This window comes from Archocentrus centrarchus (genome assembly GCF_007364275.1).
Source record: "Archocentrus centrarchus isolate MPI-CPG fArcCen1 chromosome 18 unlocalized genomic scaffold, fArcCen1 scaffold_23_ctg1, whole genome shotgun sequence".
Taxonomy (NCBI): Eukaryota; Metazoa; Chordata; class Actinopteri; order Cichliformes; family Cichlidae; genus Archocentrus; species Archocentrus centrarchus.
Genome location: NW_022060145.1, coordinates 3,534,174 through 3,556,521, shown reverse-complemented (window position 1 = coordinate 3,556,521; position 22,348 = coordinate 3,534,174). Strand labels below are relative to the sequence as shown.

Sequence of the window (22,348 nt, the reverse complement as noted above, 5' to 3'; positions counted from 1 at the left end):
GTGCCTGAGCGCCGCAGTTTACCCATGTTTTCTTCTTCTGTAGGTGTGTTTAGCTGTGAAATATCCAACTTAAACACTTTTAAAACAGGGTTGCTTTTGGTTTATTGAGATTGCAGTTTGCAGGGGAGGCAAACAAACAATCAGAATTACATTAATTTTGTTCACAAAAAAACAATATAATTGGTTGCTGTTGGGCAAAATAACCATGCAAATTCATCCTAATATAAATTGTGATGTGCATATTTTACTAGAATGTAATTTCTTGTGCTGTATTAGTAATAAGTGAACATTTTTAAAAAAGTAATCGGCCAGGGGAATAACTGTCTTGGTTTGTTATGAATGGCTTTTTATCATTTGTCAGATCTGAGTGTGTGTTAGTGTAACCTGAAGGCCCTTCACACATTCCTTCTGAAGCAATGAAAATGTGTTGCTGTGGATGGATGGGGTCCCTACATGCGTATTGACGTGTAATTATCCAGAAGCCTCTGCGCAGCCGACCAATCAGGTGTCGGAGGAGAGGCTGAGCCTGCCGGCCGGCAGACGCACCGGGGACGGAGCCCCGTGGCGGTGACAGCGCTCACAGCGACCGGACTAGCTCCCGACTTCAACACCTCGTCCGTGTAGAGCAAGGTAGAATGTTTTTGTAGCTTTTACATTAACTTACACGAGGCCTAAAAGTTTTAACTCGAGGCGAAGTTTTGCCGGTGGCAGGTTTCTTTTTCTTTTTGGGGGGATACTCCCGGATAGGATGGTTGGAAAGTTTCCAAGCCGCGTAGCAAATTTTACTTCCGGTAGCTACTTTCAAAATTAAAGACCGTGTGACTAATTCGTATTGGAAAAGTTATGCGGCCACGCGCAGTTGTTTTATTATGAAGGCATGATTTATGTGGTTCCGGTATTTTGATATCGATTTTTAGCTAACTTGATAAGCCGCTGTCCCGGTTGTGGCTGAAGGATTTAACTCGATATTGCGCACAGTGTGGTCGCTTAAGCGGACCGTATACCGGGTCCGGTATGTTCTGTCGGTGTCAGTTTATTTTTTCACAGCCATTGAAGGACAGTTTTGTTAATGAAACGAAAAAAAAGTGCAAGGGAACTTAACGCAAATAGTTTGGTCCCGATGGAGGGTGTGGAGCTGAAGTGTGACACGTTACGTCATTCATCCCTCTCCCGTCTGCTGTTTGCGCTGCACAAAGTGGCCGTATCAACAAGTGGGCTAAAGCCTTGTCATTAATGAGAAACACTTACAGTTTAAGTTCGCGCTGCGCCTGGTCCTCCAGCTTCTTCATCACGGTACTACTACAATGGATAATTCTATTTAGAAATACTGTAAGGATTGGACTTTGCGGGGACTAGTTTCGTGGAGGAGATTAAATATCGCTGTGTTTCCCAAAGTGCAAAATTTTTCTATGTGTGTCTCTGTTGTTGCTTATTTCTCCATTTTAATCAGTGTTATTATTTTTAATGTGCGGGTTTAGGCTTTCCACTTGTTATTTACACTTCAGTGTGTCCGGGCAGACCCCTAATTCTGCTTAGGGTGTGTCTCCACGTCCACCAGAAGCCAGATTTCATACCAAATATTTGTTAAAATCTAAAGAAGTTGTCATTTTACTTTTTTCTAAAGTTCATAAGGCATCGACTTTTTAGTTTTCGATTCCTCTGCAGGGCGCTTTGGTTTGGAAACCGAAAGCATTTTTCTGCAGGGAGACGGAATGCAGAAGCCACTACACAATAAAAAAACAACAACAAACAAGAGATCCTAACGCTGCGATCGATGCCATCTCATTTTTTTTTCTTTGTGGAAAAATAGGGTTGTTTATACATGTGTTTGTTTTGCTCATAGATGTTTGGTATGTCTAAAAAGCTTCATATTATACTGATACTATCAATTCAGAATTCTAAACCATTGCAGCTGTAGTCTCAACCGGGGTTTAGCCTCATTTGAATACAGTTTGTCTCTTGAAATTTGATCAAGGGTTAACGAAAACTTGCCTAACCAGTCCATCATTGACCCGTGGGGTAAATGCAATCGGTGTAGACAACTAAATGGGTTTGCATCGTCGTCAGATTACCTCCTACCGCAAAAGGTTTCAAAATTAAGCTGTTTAAAGAATTGCATTTTTTTTGTTGTTGTCTGTTTATTTTCTTCAGATGGCTGATGCGGAGCTTGCAAAAAAGATGCTGCGGGGCATTCTCCAGGCCAACAAAGGTGGAGTGTCACTGTCACACCTGCAGTCAGAGTATAAGGAGCTGACTGGGGAGCACATACCTCATAAGCAGATGGGACACAGCAACCTGGACGCTCTTCTAGCCAGCATGCCCTCTCTAGTCCGTGTGGAGCGCAACCGCTTGGGAGAGGTGTGTGTTTTCTTTCTTAAAGTAGCTCATCAGTAGATTTTTACATTGTGTGATGTGCGTTATCCTTCCAGGGTTACATTACCTGTTGTATTCTCTCTTTCCAGATGGTCTGTTTTGCCTCAGGGGCCAAGGAGACAGCTCATCTAGCCAAGGTGGTGGCTCGTCAGCGCAGCTCCAAGAAGACTGGCCGACCTCACCTAGTCAACACCCAGATGAGGGTCAAACCAGCTGCCCCACTTGTGCTCAATGGTAAAATTTTTGGACAACCATATGGGTTTTAGGAGAATGGAGGCATGTAAAAAAGAAGAAAAAGCAACTGAACCTGTTAGAATGATCTATTTAACTGGTAACACATAGCAATATGTATATTACTCAGTGGTGGCCAAAGTACTGACATTCTGTACTTAAGTAGAAGTACAAGTACTTCTTTTAAAAACTACTCTGGTAAAAGTTGAAGTACTGGTTCAACTTCTGTACTCAAGTAAAAGTAAAAAAGTACAGGCTCTGTAATCTACTCAAAGTAAGAAAGTAAAAGTAGCTCCTTGGAGGACGTTTCTACCTCTTTCTTACATCTTTCTCCATCTGAGTGAAGTTATCGCTCATTCTTTGCTCTCCCTTAAAATACAGCAGCTGTTCTTTTAGCTAGCAGACACACTGTGACAAACTGCAGACACTTTTTTTGTCCTTTACGTTTTCTGTCATTTATTTTCCTCACCGTTCTGGCGTGCAGCCTCTATGTAAAGCACAACTTCCTCTGGCTCTTTCCGGTCTCCGAGCGAGCGTTGCAGGAGCCTCTCCCTCTACTGTGTGGGGTGTCTGTTCCCTTCCTCCCGCCCTGTTGTTGCGACTTCCAAGAAAAAAAACGCTCGCAATCAAAAGCCGGCTCCCGCACTGACCGGAAATGCAAACGTTTCTCAGACGCATTAAACCTAAAGTAACGAGCTCGTTTTGAAAATGTAAGAAGTAGAAAGTACAGATACCTGAAAAATCTACTTAAGTACAGTAACAAAGTATTTGTACTTGGTTACTGTCCACCACTGATATTATTCCACATATTAATTTTGTCTTTAATGCTGGACAGGTTTACAAAGTAATTTCAGAGAGTTCAAGCGTTGATCAGTTAATGTGATAATTTAATAAATGCAGAGGATTAAGTGCTGCAGTTACTCTGCCTAGATTTGGGCCCCCAGATACACAGTGCGATGATGTCAGAGAACAAGTAACAACAGATATGCTAACACGAAGGCTAAACTTCTTTTAGGAAGGGTGAGTCGAAATTCCTCTTGATGAGCAGGTCTGAGCTCCAGCTTCCACAAATACTTCGATTGCTCTGCTGCTGATAAAGAAGGTTCAAACAATCATTAAATCCAAAGGTTAACTTATTTTTTTCTGCCACTATTACAACTCTTTGATAAAGACACATAAGCATATATTTGTTATTATTAGCTTTCGCACACATCTCTGTTTATGTATGACCATTTTATAAAACCAGGCAAATATGTTCTTTCCATTTGCACCTTCTTAATGCCTATCTTAATTTAAAATGGAATCATGCTTTGCAAGATATTTTTGGTGTCTTGTGTGTGCTGGACTATTGTGTGTATCCTAACACTAAAATACAGTACAAGTACACATTTATGTTACAAATGAATGATTGCTTGTTTGCACTGTACAAAACATTTTTGACAAAATAGCAACGAGACTGCAGTATAAATGGAGGACGCTGTTGCCTGAACAAGTTATAATTGTGAATATGGAAGAAGCTTTTCAAAAGCAATTAAATAATAATGAGCTAATAAGTCAGGAACAATTTTGTCGGGGTATGAAATCCAGTAGGTGCATAGGCTTCAGTCACACTAGGGAAAACAGGGATTGGAGACCGCAGCACGACCCAAATTACCTATGAAATGTCACTTCAAAGAGCGCTCGCAGTCAGTTGCTGCCTTCAAACCAGCATTGGTGCATCAAGACAGCAATAAAACGGCAATAAGACCGAGTCAGTCTGCTCTCCATTTTCAATTGAATGGCGTCAATCTGTTTGTGATAATACCGTGATTAACTAAGATAAATCTCAAATCTGTTGCCATCTACATCAGAACTATAGTGCTGTACCAGAGCCAGGGGCGGTCTTGCCACCAGTGGATTGAACAGAATCCACATATCAGGTGCAACTCTCTGCCACAGACTGGGCCAGATAAAAATTTATATTCAGTTCAGTTTTATTTATATAGCGCCAAATCACAACATTAGTCGCCTCGAGGCACTTTATATTGTAAGGTAAAGACCATTCAATAATACGGAGAAAACCCCAACAACCAGAATGACCCTCTATGAGCAAACACTTGGCGACAGTGGGAAGGAAAAACTCCCTTTTAACAGGAGGAAACTTCCAGCAAAACCAGGATCAAGGAGGGGCAGCTATCTTCCGTGATCAGTTGGGGCTGAGGGGAAAGAGAGATCAATAATAACTACTGATTTTTATACTGATACAGAGTATAAACACATAGAGTGAAAAGAGGCAAGCCCCCAGCAGGCTAGGCCTATTCCAGCATAACTAAAGGTGGGGGATAAACTGGGATAAACCTTACATTAGGTGTATGTGTGAGAGCAGACTTGTAGGATGTGAAGAATAACACAAATCATTATTTACTGGCAGATCCTGAGCTGTCCATGTATTAATGAAGATACTGTTACTTGCAGATGTGGGTTTAAAAAAAAAAGTCACGCGCTGCTGACAACACTCAGCAGGAACACAGAAACAAATCTGTCATCAAGGCAGACTGTTTCCTTAGGAATCTACTGAGTGTAATATTAAAAACTGGCAGCATTTTGTCCTGGATTTTGACATTATTTCATATTAAATATTGATATTAAGCTCACCAGATGGCACTAAGTGGACGGACGTTTTAATTCTGACACGTTAAACTATTTATAATCTTGTTTGAGTGTGAGACTAGGGACTGGCTTTCCTCAGTATAGATATCCATCATGAGATCTGATGCATTTTCAAAATGTTCCTTTAATTTTTCTGAGCAGTATATATCTGCAACATCCCCAGTCTCACACTCTGCTCTTGCGTGAGACTTTCCTCTCTCTGAAGGAATGAAAGGATGCCACATCGCTTGATGGAATTGAAAATCATCATCCTACAGAGGGCTGAAGTCAAAGACACCCCGAAATTCAAAGTGAAAAAATGATGCAGCAGGCTAGTCCGTTTTGCCAGAATTTCATTTCAGCATCTCAAAATGGTACTTAATAGTTTGTATGGCCCCCACGTGCTTGTATGCGTGCCTCACAACATCGGGGCATGTTCCTAATGAATGAATGAAGTTTTATTGCCATGTGGGTGAACAAGTTCACACATTGGAAATTGCAGTTACAGAACACAACCATAATGGATGGTGTCCTGGGAGATCTCCTCCCAGATCAGGACCAGGGCGTAACTGAGCTCCTGGACAGTCTGAGGCACAACCTGGTGGCGTCAGATGGACCGAATCCAGAGGTGTTCTATTGAATTTAGGTCAGGCAAGCTTGAGGGCCAGTCAATGGTATCAATTGCTTCATCCTCCTGGAACTGCCTGCGTACTCTCCCCGCATTGGGCATTGTTGTACATCAGGATGAACCCAGGACCCACAGCATCAGCGTAGGATCTGATAGCGGGTCCAAAGGCAGTGTGACTGTGGGTCGAAACATCCCGATAGCTAATGGCAGTCAGGGTGCTGTGGCCTGTCCTGTATAGGTCTGTGTGTCCCTCCATGGATATGCCTCCCCAGATGATCACTGACGCACCACCAAACCAGTGTTACAGGCAGCATAACATTCTCCACGGTTCTCAAGATCCTTTCACATCTGCTGACAGGTTAAGGACTTTCCGCAGCCCTGTCCAGCTCTCCTAGAGTAGGAAGGAAAAATGTCAGTGGCCTCCACCTGTAAAACCATTCCTGTTCTGGGGATTGACTCATTGTCGCCCCTGTAGTGCACCTGTTGTTAATTTCATCAACACCAAAGCAGCTGAAACTGATTAACAACTCCCTCTGCTACTTAACTGACCAGATCAATATCCCAGCAGTATATTAATTTAACTAACCCAGACATACTGTAACATTCAGACATTAATGTAACACACTAACACAGTCTCATTAATAGTTACTCTTTGACAGACACGTTACGTAATAGTGCCTGTTGAGGGAAGTAAAAGAAAGAAACATGTTGTTCTGTGTGTGCACACTACTGAGAAAAGACAGGGAGAGATGTTTTCATTGTGTAGAAATGTGACTAAAACCCTGAAGCACTGAAGCCCGCTCTGCTCACTTTAAAAAGTTAAATAAGATGCATCCTTGTAGACAGCGGGATTCTCGTCTTCCCTCCCTCTGACGCACGAAGTTCAGTTCAGTTCTGCTCAGTTTCAGTGAAATACCAGCGTTATTACAGAGCAGGAATATGTGGGGCTTGGCTCAAAAAACTCGGAGTGATGACTGAGTGACGAGCGAGAGGACAGAGCCAAAGTTTTGTCACTGCTCTCACAGCTTTGAGCCATCCAGTCGTGCCAATTACACACTTGCTCTGATAACATCTCCCCCTCTTACTCCAAATAAACAGACTGTCCTAGAAGTTAGTAAGTTAGTATCACACACATATCAGGCAGACAATAAGACAGCATTTCAGTGTTACATTTAGTGCAGTTTACAATAAATTGCCTGCCACAAACCTTAGTAACTCAGGTTTGTGTTTCACTATTTGATGGAGTAGACAAGTTGCGCTCATCGGTGCAGACTGACTCCAGCTGATTGCAGCAGATTGGCAGTCTGTCTGCATTTATAAATTAGATGAGGACGCTTCATGCTCAACCTCTGGGTGACCAGCTGGTTGCTGTAACTACCTGCAGTCAGTCCCAGACGGCTAAAAGATTTAATGCCAACCATTGTTTTTTTTTCCTGGTTCCAAGGAGGATGCCATCCTATTTTTACTCCACTGTGACTGAAAGTAAACTGTCTTAGAATTGTTTAGGTTATGATCACATCACTCTGTTGTTAAAAAAAAACAAACTTTTCTGTCCAACTCCTGTAGGATTGTGGGTAGTCCTTTGTTATGTCTGGATATCCACATTTTGCAAATTATTTCATTTTGACAGCTGTCCAGAAATGCAGAAAAAATAAGAACCCCTTGCTCCCAAAAATTAACCACACACCAAATGATCTTCTTTTATTAATAGTTTTTATGTATATAAGTATTTGTTTTCTCATGTCTTTTCATTTTCTGACCCTGAGCCAGGATTAAAAGTATAGCATGGAAATATTGATATATTGGCAAAACAAAGCCAAAATTGAACAAATATCAGCATAAAACTGGGCATTGTGTTGTTGAACACCTTAAAAGTTTCTCAAATTCTCACAAGATGAGAAGACATAATGCTGTAGCTTTCCTCACAATCAGACAAAAAACACTTTTCAGAGATAAACTGGATTTAGCAAGTGAGCCACTTAGTGCATCCACCTGCTGTATAAAAACTCTGTCTGCATATTGATAATGACCAAGCAATTTTATTGTACCCAAACTTTCACATTTTCTAAACTCCTCTAGTGCTACAGTGCTGCTGTACTTTGACTTTGAACTAGTGTTCAGCAGCTGTATCAGTACTGTGACAAATGCAACATGCAAATGTTTTATGTGGTGCAGCCTCACAGTTTGTAGATGAATGGCTGCCCTCTTTTAACCGTCCCTTTGTGCAGACCTGCTCCTTTAGGCACTAAGAATATCTCTCACACTCAAACAAACAGCTCCACTGTATTCAGGGCTGCACAAGAGCATCTGGTGTATGAAGATTTCAGCCCATATACACTCTTACTGTGTGTCCACTCACATGTCTGAACTATTATTTATCATTTTACATACATGCTCTACATGCACATACACATCCATGCAGTGAAACACAGAGAAGCATTTGCAGTGCATACACCTCTGCTAGACTGTGATGCTGCAGGATATTGTGAGAGTCAGAGAAGGAAGTGGGAGGCGGTAGTGCAGGGAGGAGAAAGAGAGGGAGAGAAAGGGGTGGAGGAGAGAGAGAGTGGCAGTGAGGCGGTTGGAGGGGAAGAAAGAAGGAGGGATGATGAAATGGTAAGGAGACAGGGAAGGAGGGAGTCAGACAAGGAGAGAGAGGGAAAGTGGGATGTTTAAAATTTAGGCTAATGCAGTCTGTAGCAGCTGAGACTCAGCCGCAAGCGAGAAGAAGCTGATTCACAAATCGAGCTCTCTCTCTCTCTCTCTCCCTCACGCACATGCACCCTCTCATTCTCTCCTCACTGCCTGGGTTATTGATATTCAGGCAGAGACAGACCAGGGACTTTGTGTCCATGCCGGTGAGGTGATGCAGCGTCTGCTCTTAGTGTTTATGTGTATGTTTGTGAGTGTTTGTCCTTGACTATATGTGCAGTTGGATTTATGCCTGTGCCTGCTGAGTTTCTGTAATGTGTGTGCTTGTGTGCGTGCGTGTGTACGATACAGAGATTTATTAACTGGCTGATTTATTAATTGACTGAGTGCCAGTAGCTAATAGGATGTCCACAGAATAGATTTAGATACTGAAATTGCCTGTTGATGACTTTTGAAGGCTTGCTGATGAAGGTGCCATTTATGTTTTCTACTATTAAAATTATGGAGATTCAGGGAGAACAGAGCGAATAAGAAAGCAGGAGAAATTTCTGGATCTCACAGAGAAGAAAAAGCATTTGAGAGAAGAGTGACGATAAAAGAAGAGTCAGTGGGAGGATGAAATGAAAAAGACAGAGTGTGGGAGTGGAAATGACTAAGGGTTATGCACAAGAAGATATACTGGTGAGGTCATCGTGGAGAAATGTGATGTCAGGACAAATGTGAATGATGTAACTCTGACTTTACATCTTTGTACTGGATAAACAGTGATTATAATGGATTGTAGCTGTTGAATTTGTAATCACATTAGAGTAATCCTGATGCTTTTTGTTAGTAGAATAATCTTAACTGAGCATAAAAACTGGAAGCAAGTGGAAGGAGCTTTAAAAAGTACAATCAATCTGCAGCCCTGAAGCTGAAGCCCTGAAGTATGTTAGGTCTTTTTTGCTTTTTTTTCTCTATACGGTGACTTAGATATGAAAAAAATGTTGTTTTAAATATAGTTTAAATGCTATAGTTTTACTAATCCGAAGTTAACCAACAACCCACATAGCAGTGGCATGTGTTGTCTACCTTTCCATCTTAATCTAAACAAGGTAGCTAATAGGTGTATTTCCTTCATCTTGCCCACCTATTTATTACACAAGCCATATGGGAATTTAAACAAGGAAGCATAAAGCCTTGATTATACTTCCTGTGTCCTTGGAGAGTTTATATTAGAATACATCAACTTAACATTCACCCCAGGCTGCGGGCTTCAAGTGGACTTCAGGCAGACTATGATAAGAATGGCTTGGCTGTCGGGTCTCCATCTGTCCGTGTCTGCAGCAGAGTATAATCAAGGCTTAAGGCTGTGTGATAAATTCATCAGCTTCTTAAAATGATACTGTTTTTCATTTACAGTGTTGTGTCGATCTTGCCTGCCGATATTGAATGATCTGTTACTGTGTGCCCTCCAGAGAGATACACTGTCCTGTCCTAGAATCAGGTTTAGCTGAATAAGCTTGTGTGTGTCTGTATGTGTTTCTGTTCTTGCACTTGTATTCACTTTAAGTCCATAACTTAATTTTTTTATTTCTTGCATGCTTTCTGCCTCTCTGTCTCCACAGCCAAACCTCAAACCTCTCTGAGGCAACCAAACCACCGTGGCCGAGGTGGGGGTAGAGGAGGAGGTGCAGGCCGGGGGGCTGGGCATGGAGACTTCAGACAGGCAAGAGACATAAGGGATGGCCCGTCAGAGGGCAAGGCTGGGGGGCATCCGAACAAGATGTCCAATCAGAACACATCCAGCAGGAAAGGAAACCCACCTCCAGACAAGTGAGTAAAGGAATTTGTAATCGGATGAGAGTAAGTAGATAGATACAGAGGGAAAGTTGAGAGGAGTGGTGCATCAGTGTGACTTTTAAGGTCAGATTATCGGTTAAGTTTCTTTATTCAATTATATGATGTGAAATTTCCTCAATAACAAAATCCAGTCTTTGCGACTGCAAAAAAAAAGAATGAAAAATTCTTCAGGCTTTTGCTAAGAAAAGACCTGATTGGGCTCACATCCTACTACTTAAACTCACCTCTATGTATTTGGTCAGTAGGACAGTGTGTCCAAACCTTTGATTGGTACTGTATACGTGGAAGTCAACAAGCAGGCTTTCACACTGCTTTGGAAACCCAAGTAGAGGAATGTGCAGCTGGCAGCTGTGCTCAGGAAATCCAGATCCAGATCCAGATCTTATGCCAGAAAAGTTGTTTCAAAAATATTTCAGTCGTGTAAGAGAGATATAAAGGTTTTTGTAGTGGTAAAATAAATATCCTTATTCACTTTTATAAAACTATGGGCAACATAAAAATCATTGTGAATGACCCCGTTACTTCCTCCTGTCCTCTCTTTCTCGCCTCCACCTGTGTGAGCTGAGCTGATTGAACTCTGTATGGTTTCTGGGTGTGAGCCGTTGCTGCTGCTGCTGCTGCTTATTCAGCACTAGTCTGATGATGTGCTCTCTACATTATTCTGTCTCTCTCTCTCTCTCTCTGTATTCTGCCTCTTTTCACACTCTCTGTCAGTCTTTCTATCTCTTTCCTTTTCTTTCTTTTTGCTTGTTTTTCATACTTTTATCTAAAATCAGCACTTGTTCTATAAGTACTGTTACTGTCATTTTGCTACAGCTCAGAATTTTCCTAAATATCAGATTTTCTGTTGTTGAGGAAGGTAATAGTGCTAAATACCATCTTTTTTTGCAGTGTTCAAGCAATGAATCAAGGTTACTTCAGCTCCATGAAAGTTTCTCCCACTCCCATTCACCCACTGTTCTGTTCATCTGACCTGTGAAAACAACTGACATCAGTTCTATATCTGTGTCACTGAAGGTGCTCAGTGTGCTGCTGGCTCTTTGTCACACAATGGGGCAGCAGGGTGGGATGCCTGATGTATTGGCAGGGGACACAAGCCCAGTGCAGGGGGAGCATGAGCCCTTTTTAATCCCTGTTCTATTCTGTGGTAGATTAACTCTTCTAAACCGGCACAGAGTGAATCAGCACATCTCTCTGTATCCCTCTAGATGTTCCACGGTGCAAGCCGGAGTCATCATCATTTATTTGTGTGTGTGTGTGTGTGTGTGTGGGTGTGGGTGTGTGTGTGTGTGTGTGTGCGCACACACCCACACGTGCACATGTAGTAACACTATAGGCTGCCTGCCTGTGCGAGCTCTAGATTGAGTAAAGAAACAGGAGGCACAGTCCAACACTGAATTACATTTAATATCATTTATATGTTATTTCATGAGAAACCAGTGAAGTAATGAAAACATTAATTGAGTTTGTTAGATTACTGTAAGTGCAATAAAAGCTCATGACATTAGCAAATGATTCCATAATTGTCTCTGAAAAACTCTTCTTCACTCTTGCCAGTGCTCTGAGGCAGCCATCACTGGGGGAACACTTGGAAGTGTTGTCCAGCAGCGATTGATGCTATCCGGATGACTGAAGTCACAGATTCCTTTGTAAAGAAATGTGAAATTATGGGAGAAAAATTTAAATAAGACTGCAGTCTTTTGCCTCAGAGGCACTGGGGAGTACTTTAACTACAGCCAAAAGCTTAACTGGATATATATATATATATATATATATATATATATATATATATATATATATATATATATATATATATATATATATATATATATATATATATATATATATATATATATTTTTTTTTTTTTTTTTTTTTTTTTCCTCCTTTTTCAAAATGATCACCGGGTGCACAGATCTGAAGCTCAGAGGGAGAGAGTTGGTTGAATGTTCGAGAGTTTAATGGGGATCCAGTGTAGCTGGGTCAGCAAGGAGTTTTTGCTTAGAGGTTTTGCTTTTAGTTGTGTAACAGCTGCTGTAAACGTGCACTTTCAACTCTGACCACTTCAGTGGATTTATCCTATTCTTCTTCTTTTTTTTTTCTTTTTGTCCTGGTCTTTTGGACGTGGACTAGATAAGACATTCAAACCTCCTCACAGCTGTTTAGGTTTGTGAAGTAAACAGTGCTATTGCTGTTTTTATTGACTGTGTGATTCCATTAGTATGTACCTGGGTGAGGCAAGAGTTTTGACTGAAGACACAAATGAGGACAGACCTGTAGGAAGAAATGTTTAAACAAAGTTGTCTCATTGACTTGAGCGTAGACAGGGTAAAGATTAGGGATACCAGAGAAGATGTTGACAGAAGACAGGAAAAAAAAATGTACAAGTTGGGATTAGTGAAGATTTAGGCAAAATATACAAAATGAGATGGATACTGTACACAGTGTAGAGATGCAGGTACTCAGCAGATCACTGTTCACCATTCTGAGGACAGGACAAAATTTACTTTTGAGCTTTAGCTGGCTGTTTGGTTGGACTTTGAGATGTTACCAGACTCATTTTTAAACTCTCAGTGTGTTTTGCCTTAAATAAGATTTAAGCCCTTCCAGAGCCAACTAAAGTCAAATGTAATGTTTTTTAAAGGATGCCGCAAGAGTTAGAGGTTCTAAACAAAGAAGGAAGAAACAGGTACCCAGCCTGGTATCTTCCTTTTCTTTGCCTTTTACAACCTATAAAATAAAGTAATTATCCTTCTTGTTGTCCAGGAGGATGACCCTACCATCACGGTTTCAGAAGGAGGTGCACGCTCACCTTTCCAGGAACTCCCAGCAGACTGGTCGTAAGTAGGACAGGCTACTTTTTATCACACTAAAAATACATTTTATGTAAACTTTCTGTCCTCCAAACCAGCAGAAAACCGTTAATTTCTTATATCAGTAATTTTGTTTTTTACTATCCTTTTTGCTTTTATTTTGAGTTTACACAGGTTTGATTGGGGTTAAAATTTGCTTGGAGGTCTGGGACAGTTTAGTGTGAGATGTACACAAAAATTGAAGAACTCAGCAGGCAGTTGTAGAATAATTTATCATAGCACCGTATTGTCATTCTCCTGTTTCCTTTTTTCTTTTGATCCTATGTCACTGTTAAAGGGAATGTCATGTCATTCAATCTAATTTTTTTTTCTTCTCTGTATGTCTAATATCTTCCAGCACCTTCAAATCTAAATGAGAGCTTTGGTTCTGGGAAAGGAAAGCATTACAACCCCCAGCTGGTCCAAAGTCGCATCAGAGAGATCTTGGCGAAGTACAGCAATGGCTTCTGGGTGTCGAAACTGCCTCAGATCTACAGAGAGCTGTACAAACAGGACCTGCCCACAGAGGCCATTAAAGACCTGGAGACCTGGACACACATTTGCATTGTATGTGTTGCTTATGATACTGTATTTATTGCTCGTGCTTTGGTACCTTAAGAAGGGTTTCCTTTCCAAAAATAAAGAGTTAAATAAATTCCAAAACATTACTATAGTGCAATGCAAAATTGTTTTGTAATGGGGCTGTTCCATTTTTTCTTCCAGGTAGAGAAAACCTGCAGCAGCAACCCAGAGCGGCTTCTCTACCCTGCAAAGGATCAAACAACCACATCCTCCTCTTCACCCATCCTAAAGTCAAACTCTACCAGAACCGCAAACATGCCCACAGACAAACCTTTCCAATCCCCTGCCCAACAGAGATCCCCCAGCACTCGTCTGACTCGTTCTGGCTCTCGGTCTTCGCAGTCTCCACCTTCGTCCTCCTCTTCACCTAGCCCTCCCGCCTCCCCTGCAACCCTCAGCCCTGACCTGAAGCAGAAGCTGGAGGAACTGTTAGTGAAGTACTCCAGTGGCCTGTGGGCCCATGCGCTGCCCAAGCTCTTCCAGGACACCTACAAAGTCAGTAATTCTTCGACCCACTATCATGTACATGCCAGGTGAACTTGATAATATTATTATATTTTATTTTATATTTTATTTATTTTTAAGACCAAACTGCCTGGACATGTCCTGGAGAACCTTGATCTCCTCTCTGACATCTGCACCATTGACTACCCGATGCCTGACAACCCAAAGAGGGCCATCCTGTACAGGCGAAGCAGTACTGGAGGTGGAGGAGGAGAGGATGAGAACTGCAACAGGAGGAACTCCTCAACCAGTGAGGAGGAGCTGAGGGTGAGGAAGGAGCTGGGGAGGAGGCTCAGTAATCAGGCAGTGCCTCCTCTGCAGATCCCCAAAGAGGAGTACCCCTCTGTGCTGGTGGTGGAGGCCACCAACACCAATGGGGTTATACTCAGGTAAGACAGAACTTGTGTGAACGCATGGTAAGATGTCAGAGGTCATAAATAAACTGTCTGTCCTCCACTGTCAGGTACATTGGTGAAGGTTACTCCCAGGCTCAAGAGTCCATGGAAGATGAAATGAGGGTGTTTTATGGTATGGATCAAAACAGCCCGACGCCTGTATCATCCCTATCCTCAGGCCAGCTTGTTGCAGTCAGGGCCGAGGAAGAGGAGGAGATTCTGAGAGCGCAAGTCTGTGAGGTCATGACTGACAAGGTCAAGGTGAGTCAAGGTCAAAAACAGGAAATTAGCCAGGATGATTAGTTTGAGGAGATAAATATTATGTTCTCCCTGTGATCTTTTCTTTTTGGCTCTGTAGGTGTATTATGTGGATCATGGCTTCTCAGAGGTGATCAGCAAAAACAAAGTGTTTGAGCTGCATGAAAAGTTTTTTAAACTGCCTTTCCAGGCAACCAAGTGTAAACTGGCAGGTGAGTCCTAAAAAGTAGTAATCTTAAAAAGACCAACAATTTGGAAGAAAATTGAGATTACTTAGGAAACTTCTTTGCCACTCATGTTACACTTTCCTGTTGTTCCTTTAACCCCGATAATTTGATCTGATCTGATTTGTTTGAATAGCTCTGTTTCTGCACAAAACACAGATATTTTATTCCCAGGACTTTAAATAAAGTTCATTCCACCATAGTAAAAACCTGTGGGCATTAGGTAAATTGGTCCACTGATGTATGAAAAGTAATTTCTGTTTTAACACATCATTTTGTGCACAATCTATGACATAAACTGCTCCAGTCAGGTCATCGATAATGCAGCAAATGAATACTCAACTGATCAGAAATGTTCAGTGCTGCGAGACCCACTCTCAGAGTTCTTGTGCTTGGGAAGTACCACCTCAAGCAGGGACATTTTTGGAGGTAAAATGCATCCTGCACTCAGTTTGGATCCTGGTGCCTGCGATGGAAAGGAGGTCATCCGAAGGTTTCAAGCACCTGGGGAGATATATGTTTTGTTTCTTTGTGCATTCCTAGGCCTGGAACCATTCTGTCAGGACCCGGCAGTGCTGAAGAAGTTTGAGATGATGGCCAGTGGAAAGATTCTCTTGGCTGAGATCCTAGAGAGAGGGCAGACCCCTCTTGTTGTCCTGTACGACACGTCGCAGGATGATGACATAAACATCAACGCAGCCTGCATGAAAGCTCTGCAAGACAAGACCCTTGCAAGTCCATTACAGGTACGGAAGAGTTTGTGTGTGCGTGCATACATGTGGGCATATGATGATACAACACACCAAACTTGTATTTGTGGCTCTCTTCAGGTGAACAGCGCTTATATGAATGTGACTGTCAGCAGTGTCTGCTCAGATGGGACTATCTACTGTCAGCTTCCTTCCAGAGGATTTGCCAAGATGAACGAAACACTGGAGAAAATAGAGACGTACTTCCACTCACAGGTAAACACCTGCTTCATGTGCCTTTTACAGTGACCTGTAAAACTTTTACCAATAAATAAGACTGCAGTCTATACAGATTTGTTATAACCCTGTAGCTTTGATATATTAATTGCAGTGCATTTACTATTTATAGTTCTTTTTTTTTTTAAGTAGGACTATATCTTGTTATTTTTAATTCATGTGCAGGTATGACTGATTACAGTTGAGCACTTCATATGCAGAAAAACAGACAGTGTGTTGTAGAAAAAGCTACTAATAGACAGTGATTACATTTATTTCAAGTCCTTACACACATCCTTACACACTGTAGCTGTCCTTAAGTTACTGATTGCATCACAGTGTGTCTCTTTGTAGTCAGTTACTGAACTGTTAAATGGGTAAACTTGAACATTAAATTGCAAACAATAGTTGACAAAACAATCTCATCTGAAGTGTCTGTGTAGTAGCTTTTTTTTAAGAGTGTATGGTCACATTGAACAATAACAGGCCCAAGTGAAACAAAATTTCAGTTTTCTGCAGATGCATTTCGTGGCCATCTCTGAGGCTTCTTGTCTGCACTGGAGCAGATCACCTTCAGAAAACTTCGTGCTAGTTTGAGGCTTTGAGGACTGGAGTAAGACTGAGGCTCGTTTGTGCGATCAGATTGACGTTTTCTAGCTTCTCACGCTTCTCTTTGTGTAACTTTACATCATCGTCCTTTCCTAAGGCTTATGTACATATGCCTTTATTGTCATTAAATTAGAGGATCACATGGGGTCATACCTAAATCTGTGTGTAACTGGAAAAGAATAAAACAATATTTAGTCCAACCTTTTCTCTCTTCTCCATGTCAGTGAATTACATGGCAACTCACCAATTTAATCTTAAAAAGACTTTTGTGAATGTAATGATGCCATGAGGCTTCTCTCAGGCAGCGTTGTGGAAAGATTAAGATTTAGGTTGCTAATCTGGAGTTAAGACATGGCCAAGCCACTTAATCTGTTAGCAGCACGGTGCAGCGGATGCTTTTTCTAGTTCCAGTTATGCTGTCCTTTAAAGCCTGTAGCTTCGTCTTTACGTCAGCGTTCGAGTGAATGTGGAGTCTGCCCAGTTTCTTTTGTTAAGCCTGGACACTTCTAGCCAGGCTGCATCAGATGTTTTTAGGTCAAACATCAGGAAAAGTACATTTTTCATACCTGAAGTTTCTTCACACCTGGGGAAAGGTTATGATGAAACTGTCTCTGATAATGTTGTTACTGTTTACATTATCAATAAAATTATATACAAGTCCTGCGGTAACAGTTCCAGGATTCAAAAAAATGTTTATGCTTCTAATTTACATTATCTGTATTTCCTTAAGCATCAACAACCGTAGAGCCAAAGTCCTAATCTTTGATGTCATTGCAGTGTAGACCTGCAGCAAACCAGCCGGACCGGTGAAATGTTGCTATGAGCATTTACAATATCACTCTATTACAATCATAGAACAACAGCTAAACATACACAGTTACCCAACCAGTCCAAAGGAAGTGCAGTCAAATGTAACTGTCATACCAGCTCATTTTCTTCTTCTTTTTTTTAATTAAACATGTTAATTAAACATATTCTGATCCAGGTAACATCAGAGTTCCTGGTATCCAGGCCCTTTTGTGGGAAAGGATGTCTGGCTCGTTACAAAGGAAAATGGTCCCGTGTAGAGGTGAGATGGAACTGCTTCCTGCAATAAAGACTGTGAATTATTAAACAAATCCACAAATGATTGATGTTGACAAAAGGAATTAAATCACTGTTGCACAACAGAGGTCAATTTACTTCCTTTTGTTGACCTTATATCAAAAAGAGAGAACTGATCAAGTCCATCACCATCCAGAGTCTCCAGTTCTCTCTTTCATCTTATAACCAGCAACACTACCAAACCCATCAATTTTGATTATACAGCGATATCTGCTGTAAATATAAGACTGTAATAGTCTTGTGCATTTACACCAGATAGATGCCCACTATAATATATGTAATGGATATTATTATCCTTCCCTATTTTTATCTGTTTATCTGCTGCTGCAGTTTAAAAATGTGAGGTTTCCTTCTCTCTGTGTCTATCTCCAGATCACCAACCTTCATGGTAGCAGAGTCTTGGACATCCTGTTCATTGATGTGGGCGTCCAGGCTTCTGTCGAGGTGTTTGAGCTGAGAGAGATCCCCCCGCCATTCCTCCGTGACCTTGTGGCTATCCCACCACAGGTCAGGGTCTATGTTTTTGATGGACAGTGATAACCAGTCGAGCAAAATAAGAAATGAGGTCATATATGTCTGTTAAACAATTAGGATTTAGACAGTATCTGTAAAAAATGTGAGCACATTGTGCATGCCATGGAAGAAAGTGTGATTCCGGCAACCTGTGTTCAGGCTGTGAAGTGCTGTCTGGCAGACCTGGCTGTCAGTGTCGGATCCTGGACTCCGGATGCTGTGCAGTGGCTTCGAGAGAAAGTGCTGAACACCAGTGACTGTAGCATGAAGGTAAATGGCTTCATCCCCTATTTAAACTTATTTGGTCTTTTCATTTGAAAAGGTGGAGATGATGATGATGAAATACTCACATTATGCCTTCATTAGTCCAGGGATGCATGACATTTTAAAGCACCCTGCAATTTTTTTTTTTTTTTTTTTTGCTTTTGCATAAAGTTATAAATTTAGCAGTGAAAAATGCAAATGTGAAAATGCAAATGCAGACTCTGGCAAGAAAATGAGGAGTAGTTTTTACATAATATTCGACTATAAATTCCTTACCATGACTACAACTAGTAATTGTTTTGGCCTCTCTTTTCATATCTCTTTATTTCCCATCTGTGTTTTTCTTTGTTTACCTGCACACTCACCTTGGCATCACCTCAAAGGTCGCCAAAGTCGATGAAAGCAAGCGCTGCATTTACGTCCACTTGTTCACCGACAAGAATTTCCACGACCCAGCCCGCAGCCTCAACCATCAGATGGCCCAGTCGGACCTGTTCAAACAGCAACCAGACGTCTTTCTGACCAGCCACAGGTTTTTGATGGGTTTTCACCTGTTAACTCTGTGCTTTCTAATGCTTATATTTTCTGTTCATTCTTAGTTGTAATTAATTTGAACTGAATTTAAGAACCAAGCTTTTCTATCTCTATAAATTTCCCAGCCCTGCCAGGATTCCCACACCCACTTCATCCACCAAGACCTGCAGTACCGGTGACTCCACCAATGGCTGTCCAACATCAGCTAATGTCCCAGCCAAGCCTCACTTCAGGAGGGCTCTATCAGGACCCAAAAGCAGCAGTGGTGGTGGAGGAGTTGAAAACACTGCCGCCACCACCACCAGCCCACCAGAAGCGCTGTCATCCCCCTCATCCTCTCCCCAGCTGCCACCACTACTAGAGCTGCCCTCCATAGGTAATGAGGAGAATGATCTTGTCTAAAGAAAACACTGCTGTTGCTGTTGTTTTTTTAATCGCATGTTGTACAGTATATATGCTCAAAGTTCTTTTTTTTTTTCTACATTAAAGGATTTAACATTGTTTTGTCAGGAAACAACATGGATGTATACGTATCATTGGCGTGTCATCCCGGCCACTTTGTGCTACAGCCATGGGGAGACATGTACAGGCTGGTAGTGCTGATGGGAGAGATGATACTGTACTACAATAAAACAGAGGCGAAACCACTCAACATAGAGAAGAATCAAGTTTATGCTGCTAAAGTGGAAAACAGGTGAGTTTGCAACTACAAATCTAACAACATATGCTGTTAAGATCTTGAATTGACTGGATACGTTTTTTTTTGGTTTTTTTTGTTGGACTCTGATAAAAGAATGAACCGCTCAGTAAGAAAACGTCAGGCGGACGCAGTTCTGCTCTGACTAAGTTCATGTGCTTTTTTCCCCATCTCTTCCTCAGCTGGCATCGTGTGCTGGTAAAGGGAGTTCTGAACAGTGGCTTGGTGTCTGTTTATGAGTTGGACTATGGTAAACACGAGCTGGTCAGCTGCACACAGCTCAGGCCTCTGATCAAAGAGTTCAGACAGCTGCCGTTTCAGGGAATCACTGCTCAGCTGGCTGGTGAGTTTCACGTGGCACTCCTGACTGTTCAGTTTACCTGCTATTTTTCATTGGTTCTGAATCTAATGTAAACTTGGACTAATAAGATATATATTTTGTAGTTAAAATGAACCTATGTTTGATTTATAATCCATCAGCTGTGGCCAAAATGAACTCATACGTACCCCTAATTACCAGATATTTCTTGTATGCTGTACTTTCACTGTCATCAGTGTGTAAAGAAGCTGGTAACTGACTGATTCTTGTCTGTTTTGACCCACAGGAGTGAAGCAAAGGCAGTGGTCCGAGGAGGCCTCCATTGTTTTCAGACATCATGTGGAGAAGAAGCCTATGGTTGCCCAGCTGGAGGCTATTCAGGAAGCCACCAACCCATGGGAGAGGAAGCTGACTGTATTCCTAGTGGACACGTCACAGGAAGAGAAAGACATCTGGGTGCATGACATCATGGCTGAGTTTGCGGATGAGCTGACCAACGAGCTGTAGACAATAGAAGACCACCGAGAAGTCTTAGTAGTCAGACCCTGTTGATCAGTGAAGGCACAATGAGTTGTGGATTAAAAAAGAAATAGAAGAAGCTTACCTGTCTTTATCTATCTACCTACAATCTAGTGGGATTAAAGTAAGAAGGAAGGGGTTTCCTAAAGGGATGAAAGAAATTTGAGAAGTAGAAGAAGAAGGGACACAGAGGTATGGCAGCATGTAGAGGAATCAAGAAGACATGAAGACATGAAAGCACTGTAGCCGCTAGTGTTCAAGGCTGTACATGAAAGGATGTTGTGATGTGATTTGAGCTACTGCTGTGTGACCAATGGACAGTATGCCCATTCATGACAGTTAAGTCCATACTTGATACAAACAGCTCTGTAGTACAAAAAAAACAACAACCAAAAAAAAAAAGTTCAATAAATCTATATAGTCTCACAAAGCAGTGGAAACGGTACAGCATGCATTCAGACCATTTGGTATGGGCTTTAATCCAAAGTATCCTAAAGTACCATATGTGCATCCAGTTTTAGTGTGCCATCCTGGGAAAGCCAGAACCCCCTCAACCCTGCCAATGTGAGCATCATGCAAAGAGTGTAAAACTGAACTGAGCAAGGAAGACCTACAGTTTATGCACCTGTTTACTAAATCTGCTTTTGGGATGGTATTTCTCATTGTCGGAGCAAACATTCCTCTGAAAGCAGGAGAAATGGATGAGTCTGTGAGCCATGGGAGACGGAAGGAGAGAGAGCAGGAGATTTTATTTTGAAATTAATTTATGTGCAAAAATATATGTAACTGGTATTCAGTGGGAAGTATTGAATTAATGATAAATGGTTTTCATTTGTCTGCTGAATTTGGTTAGATGAGACAGAATTTAATGGGGTTTGGAGATGGGTTATAAAGTGTGTATGTTTAGTAAGTGAGTGCAGGTTTGGGATTTACCATTTAATTAAAAAAATAAAGGCTGAATAATGCATCAAAGCTACATTGTGACCAGCTGTAAACAAGATAAATGTGTATTTTTAGATGATCAAAAGCCAACATATGAGAGAAAATGCATGATAAGCTCCTGATTATAACTCCTGTGATGTCATTGCCTCATCCATCTCTTCCCCACACGTGAAACACTCTGTGCTTTTTCGGGGATTTAATATTTCTGGCTCATTTTTCCGTTTCTTGCCTGACGTTGAGACGTTAACTTCAGCAGATTACTCGTGCTGCATGTTGCAGATTTCCTGAGCCGTGTGAATACACAGTTGAGTTTGACGTTATAGTAATAATAATAATGATAATAAGCAGATTAAGTATAATGTAGTGATACATTTATAGATTTTAAATAGGGAATAAGTTCAGCTTATGATTGATTTCAATATCACTACTAAATGTTGGCCTGATGTGAGATTTGATTCTGAAATGTGAAACTTTTTTTTTCTCTGATGGACATGATTTGGATGTGCAATTCTAATTCGAAAGCTAGCCAACCTTACAAAGCTCAAAGCTGCATTGTTGTTAAGCGCTGACAGATGACATTATTTTATTTATATTTAACTTATATTCTCTGGATAATAATGATAGCCTCGGTATCATTCCTATTTTGTTTAACAATGACCTGGAGACAATAAAAAAAGATGTTTTTGGGATGAAGTCTGATTGAAAGGTGAATGTC

The 22,348-nt window shown here is 41.3% G+C and overlaps 1 protein-coding gene across 2 annotated transcripts; it reads left to right on the top strand.

The window, feature by feature from the left end:
• Nucleotides 1-511: 511 nt before the first annotated feature.
• tdrd7b (tudor domain containing 7 b) lies at nucleotides 512-22,309 on the top strand. Of its 2 annotated transcripts, none has more exons than XM_030722584.1 (20): nucleotides 512-630; nucleotides 2,152-2,358; nucleotides 2,463-2,607; nucleotides 10,120-10,327; nucleotides 13,119-13,192; nucleotides 13,563-13,771; nucleotides 13,928-14,281; nucleotides 14,372-14,679; nucleotides 14,754-14,946; nucleotides 15,044-15,155; nucleotides 15,711-15,913; nucleotides 15,998-16,132; nucleotides 17,727-17,810; nucleotides 18,218-18,352; nucleotides 18,518-18,628; nucleotides 19,006-19,154; nucleotides 19,282-19,532; nucleotides 19,667-19,850; nucleotides 20,036-20,196; nucleotides 20,459-22,309. In XM_030722584.1, the coding sequence occupies exons 2-20, from the start codon at nucleotides 2,152-2,154 to the stop codon at nucleotides 20,677-20,679; spliced, it is 3,444 nt and encodes a 1,147-aa protein (XP_030578444.1). In that variant the 5' UTR covers nucleotides 512-630; the 3' UTR covers nucleotides 20,680-22,309. The 2 variants fall into 2 exon arrangements, with proteins under 2 accessions (XP_030578444.1, XP_030578443.1); XM_030722583.1 differs by lacking the exon at nucleotides 512-630 and adding an exon at nucleotides 926-1,293.
• The last annotated feature ends 39 nt before the right edge of the window (nucleotides 22,310-22,348 follow it).

Excerpts from the sequence above, each read along its gene's own strand:
- tdrd7b (XM_030722583.1), top strand. The coding sequence starts at position 1,234 with ATGAGAAACACTTACAGTTTAAGTTCGCGCTGCGCCTGGTCCTCCAGC. Across the intron at positions 14,947-15,043 it reads TCATGACTGACAAGGTCAAG|GTGTATTATGTGGATCATGG; the intron begins GTGAGTCAAGGT and ends TTGGCTCTGTAG. Across the intron at positions 19,851-20,035 it reads GCTGCTAAAGTGGAAAACAG|CTGGCATCGTGTGCTGGTAA; the intron begins GTGAGTTTGCAA and ends TCTCTTCCTCAG.